We start from the raw sequence: 25,030 nt of genomic DNA on the forward strand, positions 1-25,030 counted from the left end.
TCTCCCTTCCTCCTTCCCCCTCCCTCCCTCCCTCCCTCTTTCTCTCTCCAGCCCCAGAGTGACGAGGCAGTCCGTGTGTGTTTAAGGGAGAGGGGCCACGATGTGCTGGTTCTCCAGAGAATGTCGTCAGAGCAGCCAGCCCCCTCTGCATTGGCGAGGGGAGGAGGGAGAGAGGAGGCAAGGAACAGGAGGTAAGCCTCTCCACTCCCCTCCTTCCTATATTCCCTCCCTCCCTCTCTTTCACTATCTGTTTCTCTCCCTCAGCACTCTCCCTCTCATCATTCTCCCTCTCCGTCTCTCCGGATCACATACTCACTCAGGCATTCTTACATCACAACTCCCTACACATAAATGACTACATTAAATACATATAAGTGAGCAGCATGGGACTGTGAGAGGCAGAGCTCTGCCAGCTGCCTTCCCTTACAAGTCCTTCAGGAGCTTTTTCAGCCAAGAACATACCGGGATACCTCAGCGTACTTGAGGGTTAGACATCAGTGGACTCCGGGTTGTAGCAGCTGCAGGTGGATGGATGGACGGGTAAAGGGGGCATGCAGCAGTAACCACGGCAACGTTGCCGGTGTGAGGGCACAGGGACACTGCGAGGATGGGATCTCGACCACAGCCGCCAAACCTGCGGCAAGAAGAGGGCAGGCTGCTGCATGCTGCCTTGGTGGAGCAAGAGGAGGACGAGGACGATGAGGAGGGCTCCGAGGAGAGCAGCAGTGACAGCACCAGCCGGGCAGAGCCGGTGACGGTGCCCACCTTTGACGTCCCCTACTTTCGCTATATAGATGATGAGGGGACAGAGGGAGAGGAGGAATGGAGCAGCTCACTGTCCTCTATCGAGGAGGACTCTTCCACTGACTCTGTTGTGTCTGACAGGTACACAGTGGTATCGGGAACCCCGGAGAAGATCCTGGAGCACTTGCTGAATGACCTGGCTCTGGACGACGACCAGGGGACAACACAGGTCAAAGAGTCAGGTGAGCATGCATACTTTAATGTCTTGAAACACCTATCTAATACCTCCTTCCTTTGTCAGTGTGTGAATATAAGTATTATGTATTTTAGATAGCAAAAATGAACAAATAGCACAATATTTAGTTGGTGGATGGTACCTAGACAACTTTCGGATCTCAGCACTGTTATGGTGGTGTGCTTATGTAAGTCTCCTGTTATTTTTGTGTGTTTTTGAAAGATAGAAAGATAGAAAGAACTACCTTTACTTTCCGTTTCACTCCCCCCCCTTTACCAACCCTCTCTCGTGCAGTGAAGCTGGGACAGCAGCCCCCTCTGGGCATTATTACTGGGCTAATCATGTGCTATCATTCCCAGAAAGGCTCAGAGTTTGAGTGTGTTCATTTAAAAGCCTTTGACAGAGATAAACGTTGCTCATATGTTTTGAGCGGTGCCGTAACGGACTGCGTGACATGCAGTCCAGCCTCACAGCGACGACAAATCAACACATTTCCTCTCATCCCAGCAGGTACATGATAATGTGACACTGTTGCCAAGGCAGAGGAGACTCTGTTGATTGAGCTGGAGAGATGGTTCGATGAGAGATGATTATTTAGAGTAGTGGCACAGTTAGGAAAGCAGAGGAGGGATACTAGAGAGAAAGGAGAGACACTCTACATGGGGAGAAAAGGGGAAAGAAGGGGGGAAGAAAAGGAGATGCTGATTTTTTTTCTTGGAGATGTGGTGGAGGTGGACACAGATGATCTCTCATTGGGATACAGGCAGGATAACCCCATACCAGAGATCATTACTCATTCAGATGAGGAAGTAAATTAAATTGATCTAAATGCCCTCTCAGGAGATGTCCCTGCGCAGGCAATACGATGCATTTTACATGCACATGAGATGTTTTATGTTGAAGCGCATATTTTATTGCTATAATTAAGTGTTTAATATTAATGAAATGTAATAATGTAAAGAAGCTAAATTAGCAGGCAAGTGCCAGACATCCCTCCGTTCCTTCAGTAACCTTTTAGGTAATATCCTACTGGCTCAGTAGGCAGTGTGTTGTTGATGATTCACTACCATTAGCTCACCTTGCAATGGGTGTATTGAAGTTAAGCCTCTTTAGGGATCTGTGGACCAGAGCATGATGCTGAGTGATATCCCAGGGTCATAGGAGGAGACCTGAGGAGGAGAAAGAATGAACTGCGAGTCCCGAACAGCAATTGATCTGCACTCAGCGATGTTTAATAGTGTGACTCCTGCTGGCCTTGGTTCTCTCTGTGTCAGTACTGAAGCTCTTTATGCCTTAGTGCTACTGCTAAATGTGCCCTTCGAGGATCAGCTCACCAGAAGCATGATACCATGAGATCCTTGATTTCATCAAAAAGAGATTTATTTGAACATCCACCAGACAGCCGTGTTTGGTCTTTCTCTCAAGGATGGCTCAGAGAGCTTGTGCAGCAACATGACTGATGATTGCAGCAGATTATTGATGTTGGGTTTATGACTTACATTCGGTCCGGTACATTAGAAAGACAATTTTACCTCACTGTTGTAGCATTTGATTTTATACATGCTAAGTACACAACAATTTAAAATGCAGAGCAGCTTTCTGCAAGAGGTAGCCCTTTTTCCGAAAGCACCACAGGCATGTTTGAGGAAAAGCAAGTGTGAACCACGGCAGTACTCTGTAGATCTCTGATATGCTAGTGTTTCTGTCTGTGGGCTAGCATTGTGAGTAGCATTCACAAATGTTCGGTGTTTCCTTCTTTCCTGTGCCCAATCTCTGAGTGGAGCTATTGATTCCAGCTCTACACAGATTCACACTTTACACTGCCAGCTCTGAAAAACATGTAATGGAACATTTGCGTTCTTAATGAGAGGATGTTCCAGCTCTTTAACTGACGCACCATGTTGTGGGTAGATAGGTAGTTGATGGTTATTTGTAATGAAAAAAACACCACATTAAGTGAGCGGAAAATAAATTAAAAATGTGTCAATACAACCTGTTAGGGCTTTTACACCAATATGATGGCTTCTGGTGGTAACTGAGCCAGTAAGTGACACATTAACATCCTTATTTCAAAGGCTGAATTGATCAATTTTACGAGTACTTATTGGAATGCAAAAGATATTGGCAGGTTGATTGACAGGTTGATTGATTTCACAGTAGATTGACAACCTAGATCAATGAATTTGCATTCTGCATTTCCTTTGGAAAGGAAACTAAATTTGGTTTGGTCTGAGTACCTGATAGAGTACTAAGCAGCAGTGTTGAATAAATGTTTCTACATCCTACATTCACTTCTCTGATCAAGGCCAACTAATGATGATAACTGAGAATCTTAAATTAAAATGATGTGATGTGTAGGAGTCACAAATCAGCCCAGTAAACTGTTAAACTTTATCAGCACAATTCATGCATAAACGTCTTTGGGTCAGTGAAATAAAACTAGCTAAACTGTTTGGATTAAATCTACTCTGCAGGACATTCTCTACTTCTTTTTTTTTGCTGTGTTACCCAGAAAATAAGACTTTAGGTCGTAAGATTAAATATTTATTCTGTTTTTCAACTTCCAAAAACTTGCAGAGTGTACAGCCTGGGGAGTAGTATGTATGCTGTTTTTCATGAGAAAGTGTTTTCAGTTAAGATAGCTTGGAGAAAATACACAAATGCACAGCAGTGTGAGCGAGCAGTGCATGATCAATGTGTGTGTGTGGAGGAGAGGAGGTACAATACATTATGTGGGTGGGTAGGTGATCTTTAGTTTTTTTCTGGCTTTGTGTTAAGGTACATTACTGTATCCTTTATGGCGAATACATGTGTATGAGTCTGTAACCTCTCATAAGCAGTGAGTGATGCATCCACAGCTGCTCTGCACGGATTAACATAATGATGTCAGGGAGTCCTGTGGACCAGAACGCACACAAAGGCCCTGGGAAGCCAGTGTGAAATTAAAGGGGAGAATTTACAATTCTGGGTGTGAGGCACACTTACAGAGGGGTTGAGTGGAGGTTTGCCCTAATAGGATTTGTAAAGGTTTTCGTTTGTGGCTGGGCATCATGTCTGGGAGTTAGTGTCCTTCTCTTTCTTTTTATGCCTCAGAATGTTATTTGTAGAATGTCAGTTTGTGAAAATGCACTTTTACAGCTTGTTACAATGTCTTACTAATAATTACTTATATATTTTAAAAAGAGAATCTGAGGGGAAAGTAATGTAGATTTTGGTTTTTAAAATAAAGGGAGTCACATTTAGTCTTTGTTTATTGTGGTGAAAAAAAAGGTGTTGTGATAGACTGTAAGTGCATTTCATGTTACTTACACTATTTGATCAGCTTTGATTTAATCCATTTACAGAAACACTTACCCATGTGTAACCTTGGGAAGAAATCGTACATGGATACGGTGGCAGAAAATGCTGCTTGTAAACACATTAGGATGATGGCTAAGCAGTATCAGATTGCTTTTCTGTGTGCACGATAATCGCAATGAAAACACAGACTTCATCAGAGGTCAGAGAGAATCAACTGACACTTTAAACATTACTGATACAGCCTGCAGTGGTGAGTGCGTGAGATTGAAGATAAAGCCAGTAAAGTCTTGTTTGAACATGTTGGAGCAAAATGCAGCTGGAGAATCCTCAGTGGGTTCAGCACAAATGATTAAATGTGACCATGAAGAATAATGTGCCACTAAAATGTCTCTCACATTATATTTGCTTCTGAAGTGTCTCTGCTTAGTGCTTGTTAATTGATGTTTGACAGAAGGCGATGCGCTCTCCATCTGGTATTATTAAGACGGAATAGTCTCTGAGCTGCCATCTCAAATAAAAGTACAGGCTTGCTGTACAGTAGGTGCAGCTCAGCAAACAATCATAAAGTTGGTACAGTTGTGTACCTGCCATCCAGCATCCTGTAACAGTATAAACCGAATGAGGATTTTTATGATAGTCTGCACAGAATTTAAACTTGTTTTACGTTTCTGTCTTCGGTGAAATATCTTGAATAATTTATAAATCCATGCAACTAGTAGCAGTTAAACTAGTTTAAAAGTTATACTATTAGAAAAATGTCAATAATTTCTTTCTCTTTGCAGATACACTTCTGGATGACTTTCTGCTGACATACCCAGTGTTTATGTCCACCAGTGATTTATGTCAAGCTCTGCTGGGACAATATCCTTGAACATAAGGGTTTTCACTGGGATATTATTACAAAGATTCACACATAATAACCCTCCTTTATGAATGCTAGAGACAGACATAGTTGTCTCATACAAAAGGACGACTGGTTTATTGACTCTAAGCTACTCCACGTCCGTCTCTCTCACAGCCTATCCCTAAATCAACATCTCACACACACACACACACACACACTCGCTTGATTCATGTTACTCTGCATTTGATGTCAGCAAATAGAGCTCGCTCTCCATCTGTGCTGAAGCCTTAACCAAATCCCACCTATTGCACCAAAAGATACAGAGGGAAAGAGGACAGGAAGGAGACTCTGGAGAGGAAACGAAAAGTCCTGCACCTGGTCTCACAGTGGATGGCTCTCTGCAAAGATTTCCTGAGGGAAGACGAGCATGTCAAACTGTTCATGAAGGTAGGGAATATAATGTTCTGTGAAAAGGGTGGAAACTGGGATGTGAGCTGAACTTAATATAGGAGAAATGAAAATGGACATTTCCTTTCAGACTTTGTACCATTACGTGTTGGATGATCTTTATGAGCACCCAGCCCTGGAGAAGGATGTGCGGGAACTGCAGAAACTGTACCAGCTGCATCGCAGACAGTGAGTGACCAAATGATGACTTACTTTGCTATTTCATGTTTTCAGACACAGGGTAGTTCGATAGATACATAAGTTATGGAATAAATGGAAAAACCGGTGTATTTATTGATATCAAGTCTGGGTGTTTACAACAGCAACTATGGCTATGACTGTTGGAGGTCTGAAAAGAAGCAGACACACTAGCTGGTCTCTGAGTACAAAGAAAGAGCCCCTTCTCTGCTTGCTTCACGTCAATGAATCCATTCAGTGATTGAAGAGTAATTGCAGTGTTCTGGGGTGTTATGCACGGAAATTTAAAGGTCATGCAGCTCTTTATCTGGAATCTCCAAAATTGAGGAAATACAGGAATTTTCGGAATTAATGACAAGCTGTCAGAAATCTTTTGAATTTGAAAGAATGCTCCACCACTCGTTTACTGGATACAGTATTATCACACATTCATATATAAACGCTGTGATACAAATGATTAGGTCTTCTGACTTGAGTAATAAAATATTTATGTAAGTTAGTCCATATAGAAATAGAAAATATATACAGTATGCACTGATCTAAAGCATTGGCTGCATTTTTAAGCGGATCAGCCATAACAAAACAAATCCACATTAATGTTAACATCCACAGTTACATTTATTTAGTCATGATGAGCTGCCAACTCACACATATATATAGATATATTATTTACATTAAAGGACTAGTGTGTAGAATTAAGTGGCATCTAGGGGGGAAGTTAAAGATTGCAACCAACTGTACACCCTCACCTTCCAAACATGTAGGAGAAACTACGGTGGCTGCAAATTGAGCGAGTGTTTGGTTCGTCTTTTCTGGGCTACTGTAGAAAACATGGCAGTTTAACATAGCGGACTCTGTAGAAGAGGACCCGCTCCCTATGTAGATCTTCCTAAATGTCACACAATGGACTTACTTTATGTGTGCATAATTAATTTGCATTCAATATATAAATAATATTTGAAATTCAGAATCTTAAATATTGGGTTTGTTTTGTTGTTGTTGTTAAAGTGGAACTGTTGCTTAGCTACAACTTCTTGGTTCAATAAAAATAAGCATCACATTGCTCTTTGACATTACAGAGTAAACAGACCCCGAGTCACATTGCCACACCCATGTCCCCCTTCCCCTCCCTCAACCACAGCCTCCAGTCAGAAACTCTCCCTGGGGATGCTCCAACCTGCCGCCCATTAGAAAACCCGTGCAGATAATTCAACCTGACTCTGCTGCCATTATCTGGTCCTGCTTTATTCATGTTTATATCCTGGGAGGGAGATCCACAATACCCACTCCTTTAAAGCAGTAGACTTTGTGTGGGTGTTACTAACTGACATACTTTACTATTTATGAGGTTTTCCCAATCAGGCTCACCACGGCGGGGGAGGACAAGGTTGACTGCTTTGTGGCAATCTGCTACAGAGTGAACAGCTAAAAGGTGTCATTTTTTGTAGAAAGAAGCCTCATTTAGTCCTTTGCTCCCATCAACTTCCATCTGGCCTTTGTGCAAAAGAAAGCTCAAGTCATATGTTTCTGAAAGCTGAGGAATCAAACACCACTTCTTCTCTTGCACTCTCTCATTGTGTGGCGTTATAATTCACTGAGCCCATTGACATCCACAGCAACTCTGTTTTTTTGAGGAGTAAGAGAATGAATTAGACCACGAACTCTGTTTTGACATGACAGTGGGAATCAGGTTTTTCATTAGTGTGGGCCTGCTGCTGACCAGTGAGAGGAGATCCCTCAGGGCAGGCTTTGTGCCAACATGCCTATTGTGATGCAGAGCCCAGTAAAAGCTGAGGGATGATAATGGACACGGGGCTATCCATCATGTTAGGTGGGCCTAACTGATGAGAATAGGGTGATTAAACGTAGGGATCACATTGGAAGATCTAAAAAATCTACAAAGCACTCTAATCTTGCCTTGACACTGATCTTAAATAATGGACTAAACGCAGCAGAGCAGTATATATGTACATTCACTCTACCTTGATTATAAACTGTGTGGATGGTGACGTTTTTGTACTTGACATAGTTGCAGCCTAAGGAAAATCACTAGATCAGGTTTTGTGCATGTGTAGGCACATGGTGGTACACTTTACTTATTTATTTCTTCTTCCTTTTCCAGTACGGTGGACGACTATTCCCCTCAAAGAAAGGTTAGTGAATTAATCTTGTATTTGCTCTCTTTACGGCACTTAGAAATGACGACAGAAATAATTTTATAAAACGGTGCCGGCTGCTCACGTCAACAGACTAGTTTTGGTGTCGGAGCTATTGTCCCCACATTTCCTGCTAAAGACATTGTTCTGCAGTTCTACCAAAATGCCCAGTGTTCTCAGGCAATATGAATGTGTGTCAAAATCCACGCATTTCCCTCCTTCTAGAGCAAAGTACTTTTCCACCAATTGAGCCTGAAAGAGAACGGGCTCCAGTCCAGAGGAACACAGAGGGAGACTAAGGAAGGTAAGTCATAAAACGTGGCGTTTTTCACACATTTGTTGAAAGGAGACATGTAGTCTGAACAGTGGAACAATGGGAATCTTTCCAGGGAATGAATGAGGTTTGGAAATGCACATTCCTGAGTTATGACTTTTTTCTTTTGTATTATTGGGATCCGTTTAGGCTTCTTTTAAAGGTCAGGGTCACGTTACCCCTCATGCTGTCTAGCCATATGACATCTCTATTGAGAGGTTTCTGCTTCTGGATAATCCACAGTAGTTTTCTTTTGAATTACTTTCAATCAACAAAATTGTCCCCACTGACCCTTTACCTTCATCAGGAGGAATCTATTGATTATGCTTGGTCTATCCCAGTAATGCCACACTACACAGTCCTCTACAGTTTATCACTGAGTTGTTACACTGGAGCCAGTTGAGGGTCAGTTGCTTGGCTCAAGGTCACCTTATCAATGCGGTATCAATGCAGCCCTCCTGCTGTTTAAGAGACGGAAGCAGGTGACTCAATTAACTGCTTGAACTGGTTGAATGTGTGCTAAATGGTCTGATAACTGGAAAGAAACCTGTTTAGACTGCCCTCCATTGCACACAGTGGCTGATGAACCCTCCTCTAGAATACACCCAGCCTAAAACATGTTATACCAGCTCTCACAGCAACAAAGACCCCCAGGTGCCCCACAATCCCCAAGGGAGTTTTATCACTTTGATTATTTAAAAATCTCAGAGGAAAATTGCACCAATAAGATGGAGCTATGGTGGTTCCCAACATTATTAATTTGTCTTGTGTCGTAATCTAGTTTCAACAGCTTTATTATTTAGAAAACCTGATGCCATATTATTCCATCTCTCTGGTGCACTTCATATACAGTAAGTACTGTGCATTGTATTTGTACCTTACTGAAAAATGTTTTTTCTCTCTGGTACAGTGCTGTGTCATGTGTATATTACCATGGACTCGTACCTAAGTATGAGGGCCCATGTCGGGGTAGTGGCCCAGGAGCTGCTGCAGGCAGCAGCAGAAAGGATGGACATCCCACAGGGGGAACTGGTCCTAGTGGCTGTCACTTACCCTGGAGGTAAATACCGTTCTAACTAACCATCTGCAGTACATATCAACCACCCCTTCAGTTATTGCAGTGTTGCAGTCTGAACAGAAAGTGAGAATTTGTATTTGTAGTCTCTCGATGATGTAAAAGAACAAACAAGTGTGAATTTCCTGGTGTTTGTAGAACATTGTCATCATCAATATTTATACTTGAAAGTAAATACTTCCCATGAAAAAACATCATATAGCATTTTACTTTATCACAATATTTCCTACTTGAAGTTTTTTCCTATATTGAGTTGTATATTAAGCTCAGATATGACTCTGTGAGATTGTGATCAACATAAGTGACCTAAAAATCTCCCTGGTGACAATAGTTAAAAGGGAGAAGCATTTACAGTCCAGTAATATTAAGTCTGTATCTGTTATCAGTTACTGAAGTGACTGGCTACCTCAGAGTGGAGCCTGGCACAGCAAGTCTTATCTCTTGCTGCTGATAGCTGCTTTACACGCTGCCTGACAGATTTTAATGGCATTCTGCTGTTTCTGATATGTTTTCTCACCCTGCAGGTAGGCTCCTCCTGCAGCCTCAGGACAGAGTCTTCTCCGATTCTTTACGCCCAGTGGGGAGGCTGCATGTCTGCAGAAAGGACCTGGGAGGAGTCCTGGTAAGAATAGCACTGCAATGTGTCACTTGAGCAGAAACATACTGCACATATTCTGTAGTGTCAAGTAGTGTAGTTCATACATATACATTCACTTATCAGCCCAGAAGCAATGCAGAGGACAATCTATACTTCAACATAGCTGAGGTCATGTTGGAATCTTTAACAATTTATCAAAATTGGCTAACATGAAATAATTTTTAAGCAAAACTCTCACTGGCAACAGAAGTCACATGCTGGCAGGTCACAGGACCATGCAGTTTTTGTGAAATAACTTTGTTTTCCCTTTTCAGAACCCATTCACAGACAACTCTGAGCTGCAACAGAGGACGGCTCGCATGCTCAGTTTGAACACATGGGACGTGGCTGTTGCTCTCACCAGCTTTGACTGGACCATCTTTGACTCAATACATGAGGTTTGTCCCACAATTGAATTACTTACGCATCATTTGTTGTCTCTACAGTGTGGGGCTAAAAGGGTCTAAACAGTTTAAAAAGACATCTGACATCATGTGCCCAGTTCTGCTCAACCTATGAGTATATGCTGTTGTTTTTTACAGCAAGAGCTCGTCTATTTCACCTTCAGCCGCCACAGTAGCAGTGGCCACACTGTGGCGTTAGAGCTGCTGCTGCAGCGCTGCAATGAAGTTCAGCTGTGGGTGATGACTGAAGTCCTACTGTGCCCAACGCTCTGCAAAAGGGTCCAACTCATCAAGAAGTTCATCAAGATTGCTGCCCAGTTAGTAGTTTTACTCACTCATAATTTATTTATTGTGATCATAAACACACTGTTGGCCAACGCTACAGAAACTCAGCCCCGAATCTTTAGGGTGAGGTGTTTAGATTTGCATGGGGATGCTGCCCCCTCCAGTGGCAAATCAATAAACTACATCTACTTTGGTGCTGTTGAGCTGCGCCCCTGGAAGTAACTGAATTGTGTGCTGCATTGATCTTTTATAGCTGTAAAGCTCAGAGGAACCTCAACTGTTTCTTTGCAATTATAATGGGACTGAACACTGCAGCCGTTGGCCGCCTCAGTCAAACATGGGAGGTAATATGTCTTTTTTTTGTCTTACAGACATCTTTGCCACCTTTATAGCTGAAGTACATGGTGTCTGAATAAAATAAATCCTGTTATTATCTCTGCAGAAAATTCGTGGGAAATTCAAAAAGCTGTTTTCAGAGCTGGAGACAGTTACAGTAAGTATAATTCATGTCCCTCAGTGTATGTATTATACTATGTATACCTGTTTTGAAATGAAAAAAACAATCACTTTAACAGGGAATTCAAGCCCTCTGTGTGAATGAGGTGAAACAAACAGATGTTTTTAATTTCCAAACATCAGGCGAAACATAAGGTGTTTTAGATCATTAGTCTCTAATGCTGCCATAATTCAGCTCTAACAAAGCATGCATGCACAGGCACACACAGTCTCCCCCAGAGGATTACACTCATTCGTTTTGAAAATGTCTTCACAGGATCCGTCACTGAACCACAAGGCCTACAGGGACTCCTTCAAGAAGATGAAGGCGCCAAAGATCCCCTTTCTTCCTCTGCTACTGAAAGGTGCGCTCATTATTCTGTCACTTCAGTACCACACAACTAGTCTAACTCCAGGAGGAGAGCACTGTAAAATATTCCAGGCAGATTTCATATGCAGAAACAAACAGTCACCAAATACCTGTTGTTGGTGAACACTAATCAAATGTTTATCTGTTTTAGATATTACGTTCATTCATGAGGGCAACAAGACGTTTCATGACAACCTGGTCAATTTTGAAAAGCTGGTGAGTTCATGATCCCTTTCCAGAAAATGTACAGTGGTGCTGAATATGAAATGTCATGTTTAATGAAGTCCATTTTCTATTTCCAGCACATGATAGCAGACACAGTGCGGCTCATCCGGCAGTGTCAGAAAGATCACATGGGTCAGTATTCACATCACTCACTGCTCATTTTACGGTGTGAGATCAACAACATTTTGGATTTCTATGACCTACTTATAAACAGTGATGTAACGGCATTTCAAATGTGAATAAAGTTAGAGTATTTGCAAGGTACATAACCCCAATCTGTGGAATCAGTGTAAATCAGGTTAATACTACTACTAAAGAAATGCCTCATTGTAGAACACAAACATACTTTTTGCAATATGTCTATGTGATAGGTACTCAGAAGGCTGCTTCCTTTAACAAATAACTCCACCATGTTAAAGAATATTTCTGTTAAATATCCTTTAACATGTTGGTGTGTATCTTTGTGCATGAATATAGATAGAAGAGTTGTCCTGGATGCTGGTGTCTCAGCTTGGAAGTAAAGCATTTTCTTTTAATCCAGGAAATGGAATCACTCAGAAGAGCAGCTCGGAAGTGCGAGCCTACATCGATTACCTTCATATCATCGACAATCAGCAGACTCTGTTTGATCTGTCGCACAGACTGGAGCCCCGTGCTTAGAGAACGGCTCTTACTGCACTTCCCACTGTGTCAGCCAGGCCGTCGGATTGCCAAGGAACAATCTATATCCGAAGTCATCTATCTCTCAGGACTCAGTTGGCAATCAGGGGAACGCTGCACGACCCTGGCCGACCACAGGAGGGAGCCACTCAATCAGAAAAACTCTCACCAGACACAGGAATAAGCAGCAGAGGACACATCTTATGTTAAATGCATAAATATTTGCATAGATTCGCAACCATCACTGATTCAGAACACCTTAAAGCAGGGCCAGCCGACATATTCCAACAGCTAGTGCCAGCAGTCAACTTGTGCTGCCTGTTGGCAAGAAAAACAAACACCAGCAGCAGATTAGAGCTGAAGATGATGATCAGCATGACTCGATCTGCAAGCCCAAACCTGCTGCTGCTGCTATTGCTTCACTTCCCTACAGATGGCAGAGTTTGGCAGGTGTAGAGCTGCTCTCAAAGTTGCCCGACAGCTCCCCCCTGTGGAGAATCAGCAGAATGAGTTTGTTTGCAGGTGAAGCGCCTCCCATCGAAGAAAAAGCTACAGAACACAAGTGTGCAGAAAACAGTGTTCACTGTCAACCTTGAGAACAGTGTGTTTGACAATAAAAGGGTCCACTCACTAGCCTTTTCCAGAGCTTTTAACCACATGAATCATGTCACATAAAGTGATTTAGATCATGAGACACAGATTAACTCATGGTAATCTTTTTGTATTTCCACAGTGTTTATAGCTCTGGCAGCAGAGGGGTTTTCCCATCAGATTTAACCAAAGAGTATTTCAGTCCAATACTGCGCACACAACTGTTTCCTCAGAGTCCGCCACGATCCAGATGTTCTCTTTGCCAGATGTAGTACATACAGTCACTCATAAATCAGTACAGTGTATGCACAGCAAGCTGATGTCTTGCTAAACTGAATCAAGATGACAGAAATAGTGAAAATGATTGTTAAATATTAGACATTTTCATTTATTATTTGTATTATCTATTTTTTACATGCTGATTTCTGTACTGTAACATTTTCTATTGTTTCACCATTAAGTGCAGTGTATTAGATGAGACTTCAGATGGTATTAGAGCAGAACAATAGAAAAAAATACACAGGATACTGTATTTCTTTGGTGTGTGCGAGTTATAATAATGTATGTTAGTGCCAAATACCATAAAAATGCCCACTGAAACTAATGCTAATTGCTCATCTCTTTTTAAAAGTACTGGACTAAAGATGTCCATATAGATGAGCTGCGGACAATCAGTTAAATTAAGCATCAGACTCATACTGATACATCTATGTATTGGTCTTTAAAGTTCAGGTTGAAACACAATACAGTGCGTTATTCCTTGTGCTGGAGGATCAGCCATCCAGATAGTTTAGCTTTGATTTAATAAAGGTTGGACATATTGGCTTCAGCTTCATGGTACTCAGAGTACCAGAAAATGAGCATTTCAAAAACAATTACATGGTGACTCACAACAACACAACAACGAACTTTAGCTGATCTCCTTTATCCTTAGTAAACATATGGATAGATATTGTAGAGAAAAAAATAAGTTTTTATCGTGTTTTTGGGTGAACTGTCCCTGTAAGAAAAGAGCAATAGCAAAATCAAGTACTACAGCACCTTCTGGAAAAAGAGGAAGAAAAATAGAAGCCATTTGCTTATGTACAGGGTGTAGTAACACTACTGTATACAACTGTTTAGTGTGTAGTCATAGAAGATAGAATATTTATTCTCTAAATTGGTCTACTGAAAATTCTCACCTTTACCTGAAGGTTAGGTCATTTTAAGTAGTGTTGTAGATAAAATTTTGCATTATATTTTGAAATTTTATTTATATATTTTGGATTTTAAAGGCCACAGAGAACATGGAGAGAACATGCTTTATCTTATTTTGAATTTCATTTGTATCAACAATGTATAGTGGATTTTGTTTATACTGTATATATATATATGTTAAAATTCTGGATAAGATATTTATTTATTTCAGAATTATTTATTTGTTCTATAGATCAGTTCAATTTCATGTTTGTTTTTGTACACAGATTTGGCTGGTCTGCATGATATGGCAAACCATGGATTGACCACCAGTGTCAACTGTGCATGAAATAAAATATTTTTCATCATCAGGGCTGGTTATTGTAAAGGATATGCTCATGTATAAGATCACGACATTCAAACAGGCAAATGGTACTTTCTATCTTTTACAGCAGCGATGCTGATGGGTAATCCAGGTTATAGCAAAGATAAAAGTTACAGCAGTACAGACTAAAGGAGACTGATACTACTGACTCCTGTCTGTTGCTAATGCATTTAGAATAGTGTCAAGTGGTACAATAAAAACACCCAAAGGAATGCAAAAGGCACATTATCAAACACACACAATTAACTATCTCAGGTTATATTTAGCACACATACTTTATACTTATAATTTCACATGAACTTGAGTTAGTGTACTGAATTGTCACTAGCTTCTCGAGTTGTGGTTTTTAACATATTAAAGGATCAAACGGGCAGTGAGGTCATAATAAACGTGTATTTAGGAAAACACAAGCAGTGATTCAATAATACAAAGAAGAAGGAGGAGCTGTTGAGTGCAGAAACGTGAGGCAATTTCGTAATAATTTGTTTAAAATGTGCAAAAAGGCACGGACTGGTGGGAAGTCTGCACTGCGATGCGTTTCAAAATTTGCACCAAGCATAATCAATTTACTAACTCCAATCCTCTTTGTGAAAAAGTATATTTAAAGTCACCTATCAGCAGTAAACGGGTTCATCTGCCCTCCAACATCGGCCTCCAGTGAAGCTTCACTGCCTCTCTGTGGCTACAAAAGGGTACTGCAGTTCAGTCCTTAAAAAAGATGTTAGCAGAAATTTAAAAACACCGTATTTCATTTCATAAATGACCAGAATAACCTACAAGGCTTACCAATTGGACAAAGTAGGCAAATGCACTGGGCCCCCAGACCCTCAAGGCTCCGGGTCAATGTATAGTAATTAGTTTGCAGTATTAAGTTAATTATAAAAATGTGCTAATATTATATACACAGCTGGAGTGTTAATGGCTGTTTTGGTACATATTGAGCTTACATTTTACTAAATTATTCTGCAGTTAATCAAGTTACCACACACAAAGTACTAATACATTACAGTACAATGTATGGAGAGTGGGAAAAAATGGCATGGCTGATCAATGGAGACCCACAGCTCATGTTTGCCCGGGGGGGCCACTAGCAGGTTAATCAGGCCCTTAAAATCTAAAACTGTTTCATGTAGGAACACACTGTAATAACATTTTACACTGATTTTGGTAACATAATTCTTCTTCTTTAATATGTACATGTCTTGAGTTCAGAAAACCTCTTTTAAAATAAAATGTATTATTATTATTATAATTCATTCATTTATAGCATTGCAGGCAACTAGTGTAGGTCTTAAATGCTCAAAATGTCAGGTTTTTTTTGGATAACAAAACCATCAGTACACAATGTCTTTCTCGGGTACTGCAAGGCGGAGGTGTGACCCAGATGCCCTTGCTGACTTTAACCAGGTGTCCTGCTTGGCCTTTTAACATGACTATCTGTGGCACGACCCCTGCTGCGCCGGGCCCCGTACCCTGCCATTTCCTCCCAAACACTGCCAGCAGCACTGTATCATTTCCCTGTCACCAAATGACTGGCTAGCTGCTGTGGCGTGCTAATGAGAGGAAGAGAGGGCAGATGAAGAGAAACTACAGGAAGACTGGTTCTTCATTTCCCCCGTGCAATACAATGCATAGAATCAATCCTCCATCCTCCACTTGTCTGTCTGCAGCCACTTTGGCTGCAGGGAGAAATTAAGAGCAACACAGCGGTTATTAGCGTTGGAGAAAATCTCATTTGAGAAGATAAGAGTGCTGATTTCTATTCCCCCCACACCCCCCCAAAAAATTTGTGATTCAGTGGCTATAATTTGTACATCATAATGTTTATCTATGTTTATCTTAGCAGATAATATTGCACCTGTCCCGTTTCGTCATGAGCTAGTTCATATCATATAGCTCCCGCTGACAGTCAAATCAGCTTGTTTTAAATAATAATAAATGCATCTGATTATTTGTTCAGGACTTATATCCCCTTTTTGTGGATGCACAAAATTCCCTCTAAGCACCTTTTTTCTGTGTTGATTAATAAAATAGTATAACTGCGCTGTATGATCTCAACCTTGACTATGGAGCTCCTACAATATTTTAATGTATCTGTATAGCACTACTCTTTCAGTATATTTACATAATCACACTTTAATCTGAAAATCTTCTCTGTTTTCAATTAACCTCAATTAAATCTTTAAAAAAAGATAACATTTAAGATAAGATGACTGCGTTTCTTTAGACTCATTCAAAGTTAAAGGTTTTTATTTGGTCCGTATTAAGTTAATCAGATGCTAACAGAGAGTGCAGACAGATAAAGGATGGGTAATCTAATGTGTTGCTTTCTCATAGAAAGCTATCAGCGTCTTTGAATAGGTTTCTCCAACAGGCCCCGGCTGAATGAATTACACTAGTCTGTTAGTATTCTGCCTCTGCCGTACAAAAGGTCAATGTCAAATGCACCTCATTTAAAAGTCAATAGCAACCATGCACATCATCTCCTGGGAATTCTGTCCGGGAACCCTCCAGACGGCATTGTGTATCATTCAGTTAGTAGAGGGCAGCCAGAGAGCTTTTTTAATCTTGACCTTCCAATAAAATATGCTCCCTATCCAGAATTACATGGTCTAAAATGGAGACATAAGCTCCCAACAAATCATGCCCAGACTGAACCATCTCAAGGGAGATGTTCAACTGTGTCGGACACAGACACAACAGGTTCAGCACTGGCTAACCATGTATCGCCACTTCTTTATTCCCATTATCTTTAAATCTAACACACATTCATACACTACAATGTCAGTATTGTCACATATGAACTGAACTGGATACAATAATAATATGCAAGATTAAAAGATATAATTGTGTTATAATTGTGTATGTTGTGTTAGTAATTATAAAAAAGTACATGATAAAAAGCTAAATTATGGCAATAAATGAATAAATACTGTCTCAATAGGGGAAAAATACTCAAAAAATATCGTTTTTTAACACTATTTGTAGAATACTGTCTGTAGATACTATAAAATGTGTCTCACACAGACAGCAGCAGTGCCACTCCAGCTACAATCCACTTGGCAGGTGGCTGTTTTGTTCGGAGGTGGAGGGTCCACACATATGTGGGCCCACGCTGCTTGGTGCGGTACACTGGACACTCGTAAGTACTCTTGAGCTCCTGCTCCTCGGCAGGCACGGCTCTAACGTACAGCACCGGCATCGCTGGAGTCAGATCCCTCAAAACCGCCTCGGAGATGACTCCAGACTGAGTGTCCCAGCGTGCTCCTAAGAGGACACAAGACATGCTGTACTGTGGGTTTGACTGGGGAGACTTAAAGAGATATTTACCAAGACATAATTTAAGTACGGCAGGGTGTGCTGGAGGAACGTTATGTTGATTCTGACCTTCCATGAAGAAGCCGTGAATATAGGCCCCCTCCCGTGGTGGGTGTCCGAAGTCGTCTTTCGTCTTCTTTGTTACGTCCACAGTCAGAGTCATCTTGTCCAGGGGCCACTGATTCTTTCGAGCAATACTCTGCAGCACAGCTGGAGAAATAAAATGTGTGTTTTAATATTTCTGGTGCTTCGGGTGCACATGTCATCAGAATCATCTGTCTCGTTGAGTTTGTGACCTCACCAGTGAGGAAAGACTGTGGGTTGAAGAGCCCCGACAGCCAAACCACTGCAGGAAGAACCAAGTCTTGAGTCCAGCTGTCCAGCTCTCGACAGCTACACATTATATCATTAAACCTGTAACAAAAAAATCATTAATTAAAAACATGGTATATCATTGCCTGGAAACCTGTACAATGTGTCTGCAACGGTCGCCCATATATTGGCTTTATGTTTGAAGACATTTTTTCAAAATGTATTGAAGTGTGTCACAGGGGAACTAATAAAGGGCAGTATAAAAAGTAGATAATAAGGGCCATGTTGAATAAAGAAAATACGGTATTATTAGGAAGGAGCAGTTACCACTGTGCCAGTGTTTTAGTGGTGGGATAAGCCAGTCTGGCCCAGGAATCTGGAACAGAGTCAGTGAACAGGGCTGACTGCAGAGTCTCCATTCTGGAGGAGATTGTGAGTTCCCCCTGTGGACAAACAAATCCTCATTAATGCGACAGGATGTTGATTGTGTTTTTTATTTAGTATACGTCACAGTAGACTGTACCTTCAGGCCAAGATCCAGCTCATTAAGAGACTTCCTTATTTCTGCTAGAAGAAGATTCATGCGCTCACACTCCTGGAAACAGACTAAAATGTAGGGGCTTCGCTTTGTTGTCTTTGACGTTATCTCCGCCATGTTATACTCCTCAGGAAGCTTGTCGAGGATATCTTCAACGACAGACTTGACCTAACAAATAGAATATACGTGGTTAGGTTATTCATGTAGGTAGATGATGGTATTATCAGCTGCTATTTCCCAAATATGGTTCTTTCTGCCTTCTCACCTTCTCCTCCATGCTCTGAGCTGCCCCCTCTCCTCTGGAGGATTCCTGTGGCTGCAGTTCCAGCAGAGTCCTTAAGAGGTTGTCTGAGGTAACAGTGAGGCACTCGAGCTCAGCATTTGGATGTAGACCATACAGAGTGGGGTTCTCGGTTGGGAGATGTTCGTCGATATAACTGTGGTAACCACTGTAGTCCAGGAATGGTGGGGCCAGGAACCCAGGACACAGAAATAGCTCCCCTTCAAACTAAGAAATTGAAATTTGTGAATCCAAAGATGAAAACACACACAGTACAGCACACTATTTAATATACAGCAAAAAGGTGACAATGAACAGTCAAACTAAACCGCCTTCATGAATCTTAACAAAGCCTGTGTGTTTTAGAATTCAATATGATGGTGCTGCACCTACAGCAAAACGCACTGGTTGATGTCAGATTGTTGGCAGAGGCCTAATCCCTCCTCTGGGGGGATGAAACAGATAAAGTCCAGTTGAAGCATCTATCAGCTTAACACAAGCAAAAGAGCAAAGTACCAAATAATCACCTAATAATGCTTGTAGCGGAGTGTCAAGCAGCAGCTGGCAGCCAAATTTGGCACAATGCACAAAGAGGTAACTACCAAAGTGAGGGTGGAAATATCAACAACGGCAAAGACTTTATGTGCAGTTTAGGTTTACATCCCAAGAGGGCACCCTTTACCTTAACAATAACACCAAGAAATTCAAAACTGCTTTGAAGATTTTCTTTCGGATTTGGCACAGTAACATAGGATGTAACCAGACTTTGAGTAAATATCCAACTTGAGATATCCAACCTATAGTTGTGACTTTTGAAATCATTAAAATTATACAATTAAACCAGTTAAAATTAACTCCTAATTTAACTGAAACACAAAAAAGAATCAAGGGAATCTAATCCACTGACTTACCATTTTTAGATGCATGAACTCTTGCAGATAGGTCTTACACAGTCTTCTATCCCAGTCATCAGTGATGTGTCCTCCATACATGATCTCCCCAAAAAGATAACACAAGTCCTCCCAGGGCACCTGCATGGACTATGACAATGCACATATAAGAACAATATTTTTCTTAATAATAATAATTTTAATAATAGGATCATATTTTGAAAGACAAAAGTTATTCAAATTATTTCAAGGACACCAAGAATATTTCAGAATCATCTCACAAATACTTCACAGCACATTAAAAAAGGAATTATTCTTTCTCCATTATTCCATTCCTCCTTTGGAACCTGAAGCAGTAACTATATGGTCTCTTCCCAAATGAGCTCTTATGATAATGATAAAGGTAGGGAAATGTAACAAAATTATGTTTCTTTACACACACTGATCTAATGTATGACAGAAGAGTCTTTTCCTCAGCGGGAGATTATGATCCGTAAGGGTGAAGGAGGAAGAAAAGAACCTGTGATTCATAACAAATTACAAAAGCTGGAGGTTCACAATCATTTGTACCTGTATTGTTTTGCAAATTGCTTCCTTCATCAACTCTAATTGCAGTGATCACTTATGTAGCGTTGTGAACTGTCACACTGGCTGCATGTAATTACATTTAGGATTACGCTTCATTGCCCTCCTAATGAATTCTCTGTATACGCACATACAGGTTACTGTTTGGTTAACATAATGAAGGACATTCGTTTTTGGAGGGCAGAATACCTAGGAGACATAATTGGTTGTGACCAGAGTAATAGGAGTTCTAAGAGAAATGCATTAGGAGTTGTGAGGGGTGCAGCACCCCAAGAATGGATTTTTTGTCTTCATGAAATAAAGCTAAATTATAGGTTGTGTGTTCATACTTATAAAAGAAGAAATGTGGGGGAAAAAAGACAAGAATGAACATTTTTTACAAATAACAGTGGAACAAAAGATTTCAATAAGTAATTTGATACACTGTGCTGTAATTCAACATCCCTGTCTGACAATAATTCCTCTGCAAACACCATTATCTTTATAAATTTACGCAGCTTAAGAAAGTAGGAATAAAAAAACAAATTAAAAGTTTTACCAATATCAACAAAAATATGAACAAAATATAAATATAAAAATAGTGGTAAAAATACTTTGGTGTTGGCCTCTAAGTAGTTGTACAAGACACTGGCTGAGATGGTGAGGTCTCCGGTGCTGAAGGGATAGTAATGGTTCCACCCTTGGGGACCAAATTTACGGCGCTCCATAACACAGGCATGAAAGAAGCAGAGGGAGAAGAACATGGAGTTGAACTCCTGTTCTCTGGAACACATATCCAGAGTGTCCTGAAAAGGCAGAGCAAGAGTAATACATACCGATTACAGTGAATGCTAAATCATGCTATTTTAGAAATGACTTTTTTTCAAACACACTTGACTGAAGTTGTTGAGAGCTGCATGCAAACTGGCATTCATGCCAGTGGGGGGCTCGTTCGTGATTTTGATGGCATTTTCCAGTATGCCTCTGGGGATAACATGCTGCTCAGGGCTCGGTGCTGGTTCCCCAGTGATGAACACCCTGTAGTTTGGGTGACTGTCCACCGCTGCTGTTTCCAGAAGAGCATCTAGAGAGGGCAGCCAGCGAGCCACCAGGTGCACATTCTAAAGGAATAACATTACAAAAAGATTACAAAAAGATTAGGCTTAATGTTATGGGCTGAAAAAAGAAATTATTTTTTTTATTAGTTTTATTTGTGAAAATGTCTTGCTATGTTCTGAATTAGTAAGAAAACCTTCAGTGACTCACTTGGCTGCAGGCTTCTCCCTTTAAAGGAGGCATTTATGGAGCTGATCTAGCCAATTATGGTTTTTATTGAACCAAATTGAGTTTGTTTCTCTTGCGGATGGGGTGAGATAATATCATTAGGTGCATTACATGCTGGCTGGAAGAACAGCCTGAAGTCGCTACAGCAGCCTAATCACTGAATCTAAATGCTTCCTACCTGCAGAATGACCCAGTGTCCCAACTTAGAGGCATTCTTTACAACCCTCTCAGCTACTTCCTCCTGCCCCTGGCCCAGTGATACGTTGTGCAAAGTGCCCTGGTCAATGGAAAATCCCAGCTTCAATCCTGCACAGACAAAATATTTAGAATATTTATCCCAACTAAGTGATACATGCTGTGTAAATAACAAAAATACGCATAGTACCTAGTTTCTCTACATCTTTGAGTGGATCCACTCCAGGTGAGAGGATGAAGAACACAGGGGTTGATGGGCAACTATCCTCATACAACTTGACAAATTCCAGCCTGGCAGCCTCCACATATTTTGTCCCCATGCTTTCTTCAACAAAATTTCTGCCAGAAAAAAATTGTCAAAAATCTTAGTCATATACAGTAATTACAAATATGACTGAACATTGGTCATTTACTTACCTTAGTGTATAGGTCATCCTATCAGGGCGAAGTGCTCTCAGGATAATGAGCTTCTGGAGGGAACTTTTATTCTTCCAATCCTGTGGAAGTCTTTCCTTTTCAGGACAACTGGACTCAACAATCTTCCTCCAGCGCTTTGGTGAACTCTCCACGTCTCTATCAAGTCCACTGAAGTCCTCCATTGTAGAAACTGTCTGTATCCAAATAACACATATTATGAGACTTTCTCTCTAAACAGTGGGAGTGGTATGTACTTACAGTGATAACCTGCAGGATAACAACAATGAAAATGTCACCCTTTAACATGTTATATCACACATGTTTACAGTCCCAACTGTACCTTAATGGCTCCCCAGGCTTGTGCAGAAAGGAATGACACAGGACTAACTTTGCTAGCCTCCACAGGGAAACGCAGTAGGAAGTCAAATTCCTGAGCATCAATCTGGCCCTGCTTGAGCAGAATCTGAGGGGAAGAACCAAGAGCAGTTAGTAATGATCTATGTTTCATTGATCTCTTTTCAATCATTTCAACAATAATTGAAAACTGCAAGAAAACTCCAGCAAACCGATTGAGTAAACTCATACAGGCTGAATCAGTGCCTCTGAATGTGAAATAGCCATATGAAGGACAGCCTTCAGAGCAGCACAATTTCTAAGATGAAAACAGTTGGCACAATGACAGATAATTGCATTATGCCATCAGAACCAACCCCCTTGTCAGAACCAACTGTCTGAACAGCAGCCACGGGGGAAGGTGTGAGAGGTAATCAATAGCAGCGTATGGTCCTGCTGACTGCTTTTAATTGAAGTTAATGTGGGGGCAGAAAAGTACTTTGATTGATGAGGATGACAGGACGCCCCACCTTTGAGGCGGCCCAGAGTCCCTCACCTGGAAGGCAGTGTGTGACAAGAAGGTTAACTTGTCTCTCTCAAACAGGCCCTGGCTGGTGTACAGGAATACAGAATAGGTGATGGCCTCTGTGAGGGTGCGCACTCGGGTCCTCACATCCTCGTCCCATTCTGCATGCTCCATTGCTTTGTTAAACACTGAGTTAAAGGTCTGGAACACAACCAAAAGGAGGACAGTGCTCTGATAAGGATAAGGTTATGCACTGGATTGAGATATAGAGAGAAGCACACACTTAAGCTGTTTTGTACAGGCAGGGCTGTGCCCAATATTTTAATCACCAAGAGAAAAAAAACAGAACTGGATTCCAACAGAATACTGGTCAAAGTGGACATTGTTTGAAACACTAAAAGCAATGTGTGTCCCCTGAGAGCACTTCAGGGGTTAAAGGTTTCACCTTGAGAGAAAACTGGTACATGAGGTTAATCTTGCTAAGGTCATTGATGATGAAGAAGAGGAGTGACGCTCTCTCAGCTGCTGGGCGGTATAGTTCTCGAGCCTCGTTGATCTTTGTCTCGTTTTCTCTGGCCTCCACCACCTGTGTGTTCCAATTGCACAAAATGAGCTATTAGGCTCTCAGTCATGCTCCAAAACCCTCTCATTACACATATTCCTAACTACACATCATTTGCAGCTAATGCAATAAAATGAGGCGCTTGCTGTGTGACATTCAAAAACACTTGAGTGACAAAAAAAAAAAAACACATGCACGTGACTACAGTGGGACAACTGAGAGGACCCTGTTGGTGTAATAATCTCACCTTACACTGAATGTGAGAAGCTGTGGTCTTGGTGCTTTCGAGTTGCTCCACCAGAGAAATATCACCCAGAAAATTACCGTGGGCTGCAGAGAGGCGATTCAACAGGTCGTCCTCCAACCTCTTGAGCTCAATCTTAAAGTGATTCTGCTGTGTTGTCAGCTCCATCTTGGGAAATATGCACAGAACAATTTAACCTTTTCTATTTGGTATTATGAACTGATGTCTTAGATGTGAAATCCCTAATAAAAATGCTTTACTGTAGGTTTAACAGTCTTTCACCAAATGCACAAGGATTCACCTTCAGGGCCTCCAGGTCAGGCCTTTCCCGGGACACCACTTGTCCTAGCAGCTGCTCCTCCAGGCCCACAGGAGTCACTGTGAAGTTGATGAGTGTGGTCTGGGCCTGGAGCTCAGGAGGGAAATGGGGATTGGCCAACTTGGTGTGGATAATGAGTTGAAAGTTACTGTTGTATTCACAATCCTTGCCCCCAATTTGAATGTACCTGGATAACAGGAGAGTGCAGTTTAAAGAAATAAGGTGAAGCCCAATAACAACTTAACTGCTGTGTTGATATATTCCGTAAGGGCAGATGCAGACTGATGATAAAGGAACAACAATAGGCACATTATCCAATTTTGTTATGAAGCTGTCACAGTATAGGAAGCGTACTTTAAAACACACTTGGTATAACTCAACTTTGTTGCTTCCCTAGACAGTTACTGAGTGAAACTTTATTATATATGTATGTGACCTATTTTTCCCTCCTTTCCTGTCACCCTTCAGCTCTCCCTATTGATTAAAGGCAATGTAAGCATTTCTGCTTTATTGGGTAGTGATAGCTGGAGAGAGCCAGGAAAGACAGTGGAGAGAGAGAGAGAGAAAGAAAAAGAGAAATTGAATGACATGCAGCAAAAGGCCTGGGCTGGAATTGAACCACAATACATGGTGTGCATGCTCTACCAGGTGAGCTACAAGGGTGCCCCAATGGAAGAAATCTTAATATCTACTGACCTTGCATGTTTA

At 41.2% G+C, this 25,030-nt stretch overlaps 2 protein-coding genes across 2 annotated transcripts in view; one reads left to right on the plus strand and one right to left on the minus strand.

The window, feature by feature from the left end:
* Positions 1-14,526, plus strand: part of LOC118335610 (rap guanine nucleotide exchange factor 5-like) — a 19,740-nt gene extending 5,214 nt beyond the window's left edge. The window contains exons 2-18 of the mRNA XM_035671985.1: positions 52-191; positions 886-986; positions 5,062-5,140; positions 5,426-5,570; positions 5,662-5,759; positions 7,891-7,921; positions 8,150-8,228; positions 9,148-9,297; positions 9,837-9,934; positions 10,225-10,347; positions 10,492-10,670; positions 10,892-10,982; positions 11,081-11,131; positions 11,411-11,498; positions 11,655-11,719; positions 11,806-11,860; positions 12,270-14,526. Coding sequence (XP_035527878.1) covers positions 52-191; positions 886-986; positions 5,062-5,140; positions 5,426-5,570; positions 5,662-5,759; positions 7,891-7,921; positions 8,150-8,228; positions 9,148-9,297; positions 9,837-9,934; positions 10,225-10,347; positions 10,492-10,670; positions 10,892-10,982; positions 11,081-11,131; positions 11,411-11,498; positions 11,655-11,719; positions 11,806-11,860; positions 12,270-12,388 — 1,692 coding nt within the window. The 3' untranslated portion in view covers positions 12,389-14,526. The remainder of the gene's footprint in view (positions 1-51; positions 192-885; positions 987-5,061; positions 5,141-5,425; positions 5,571-5,661; positions 5,760-7,890; positions 7,922-8,149; positions 8,229-9,147; positions 9,298-9,836; positions 9,935-10,224; positions 10,348-10,491; positions 10,671-10,891; positions 10,983-11,080; positions 11,132-11,410; positions 11,499-11,654; positions 11,720-11,805; positions 11,861-12,269) is intronic.
* A 2,935-nt stretch (positions 14,527-17,461) lies between these two features.
* Positions 17,462-25,030, minus strand: part of LOC118336442 (dynein heavy chain 11, axonemal) — a 41,095-nt gene continuing 33,526 nt past the window's right edge. Inside the window, exons 66-82 of the mRNA XM_035673096.1 lie at positions 24,305-24,509; positions 24,007-24,171; positions 23,643-23,783; positions 23,228-23,398; positions 22,679-22,801; positions 22,339-22,532; positions 22,112-22,260; positions 21,905-22,032; positions 21,336-21,563; positions 21,057-21,248; positions 19,900-20,028; positions 18,974-19,216; positions 18,694-18,876; positions 18,498-18,613; positions 18,160-18,272; positions 17,928-18,068; positions 17,462-17,807 (exon numbers count right to left, since the gene is read on the minus strand). Coding sequence (XP_035528989.1) covers positions 17,560-17,807; positions 17,928-18,068; positions 18,160-18,272; positions 18,498-18,613; positions 18,694-18,876; positions 18,974-19,216; positions 19,900-20,028; positions 21,057-21,248; positions 21,336-21,563; positions 21,905-22,032; positions 22,112-22,260; positions 22,339-22,532; positions 22,679-22,801; positions 23,228-23,398; positions 23,643-23,783; positions 24,007-24,171; positions 24,305-24,509 — 2,869 coding nt within the window. The 3' untranslated portion in view covers positions 17,462-17,559. The remainder of the gene's footprint in view (positions 17,808-17,927; positions 18,069-18,159; positions 18,273-18,497; positions 18,614-18,693; positions 18,877-18,973; positions 19,217-19,899; positions 20,029-21,056; positions 21,249-21,335; positions 21,564-21,904; positions 22,033-22,111; positions 22,261-22,338; positions 22,533-22,678; positions 22,802-23,227; positions 23,399-23,642; positions 23,784-24,006; positions 24,172-24,304; positions 24,510-25,030) is intronic.

The sequence above is a fragment of the Morone saxatilis genome, unplaced genomic scaffold (assembly GCF_004916995.1).
Source record: "Morone saxatilis isolate NCDOM2014 unplaced genomic scaffold, NCSU_SB_2.0 Contig24, whole genome shotgun sequence".
NCBI lineage: Eukaryota > Metazoa > Chordata > Actinopteri > Moronidae > Morone > Morone saxatilis.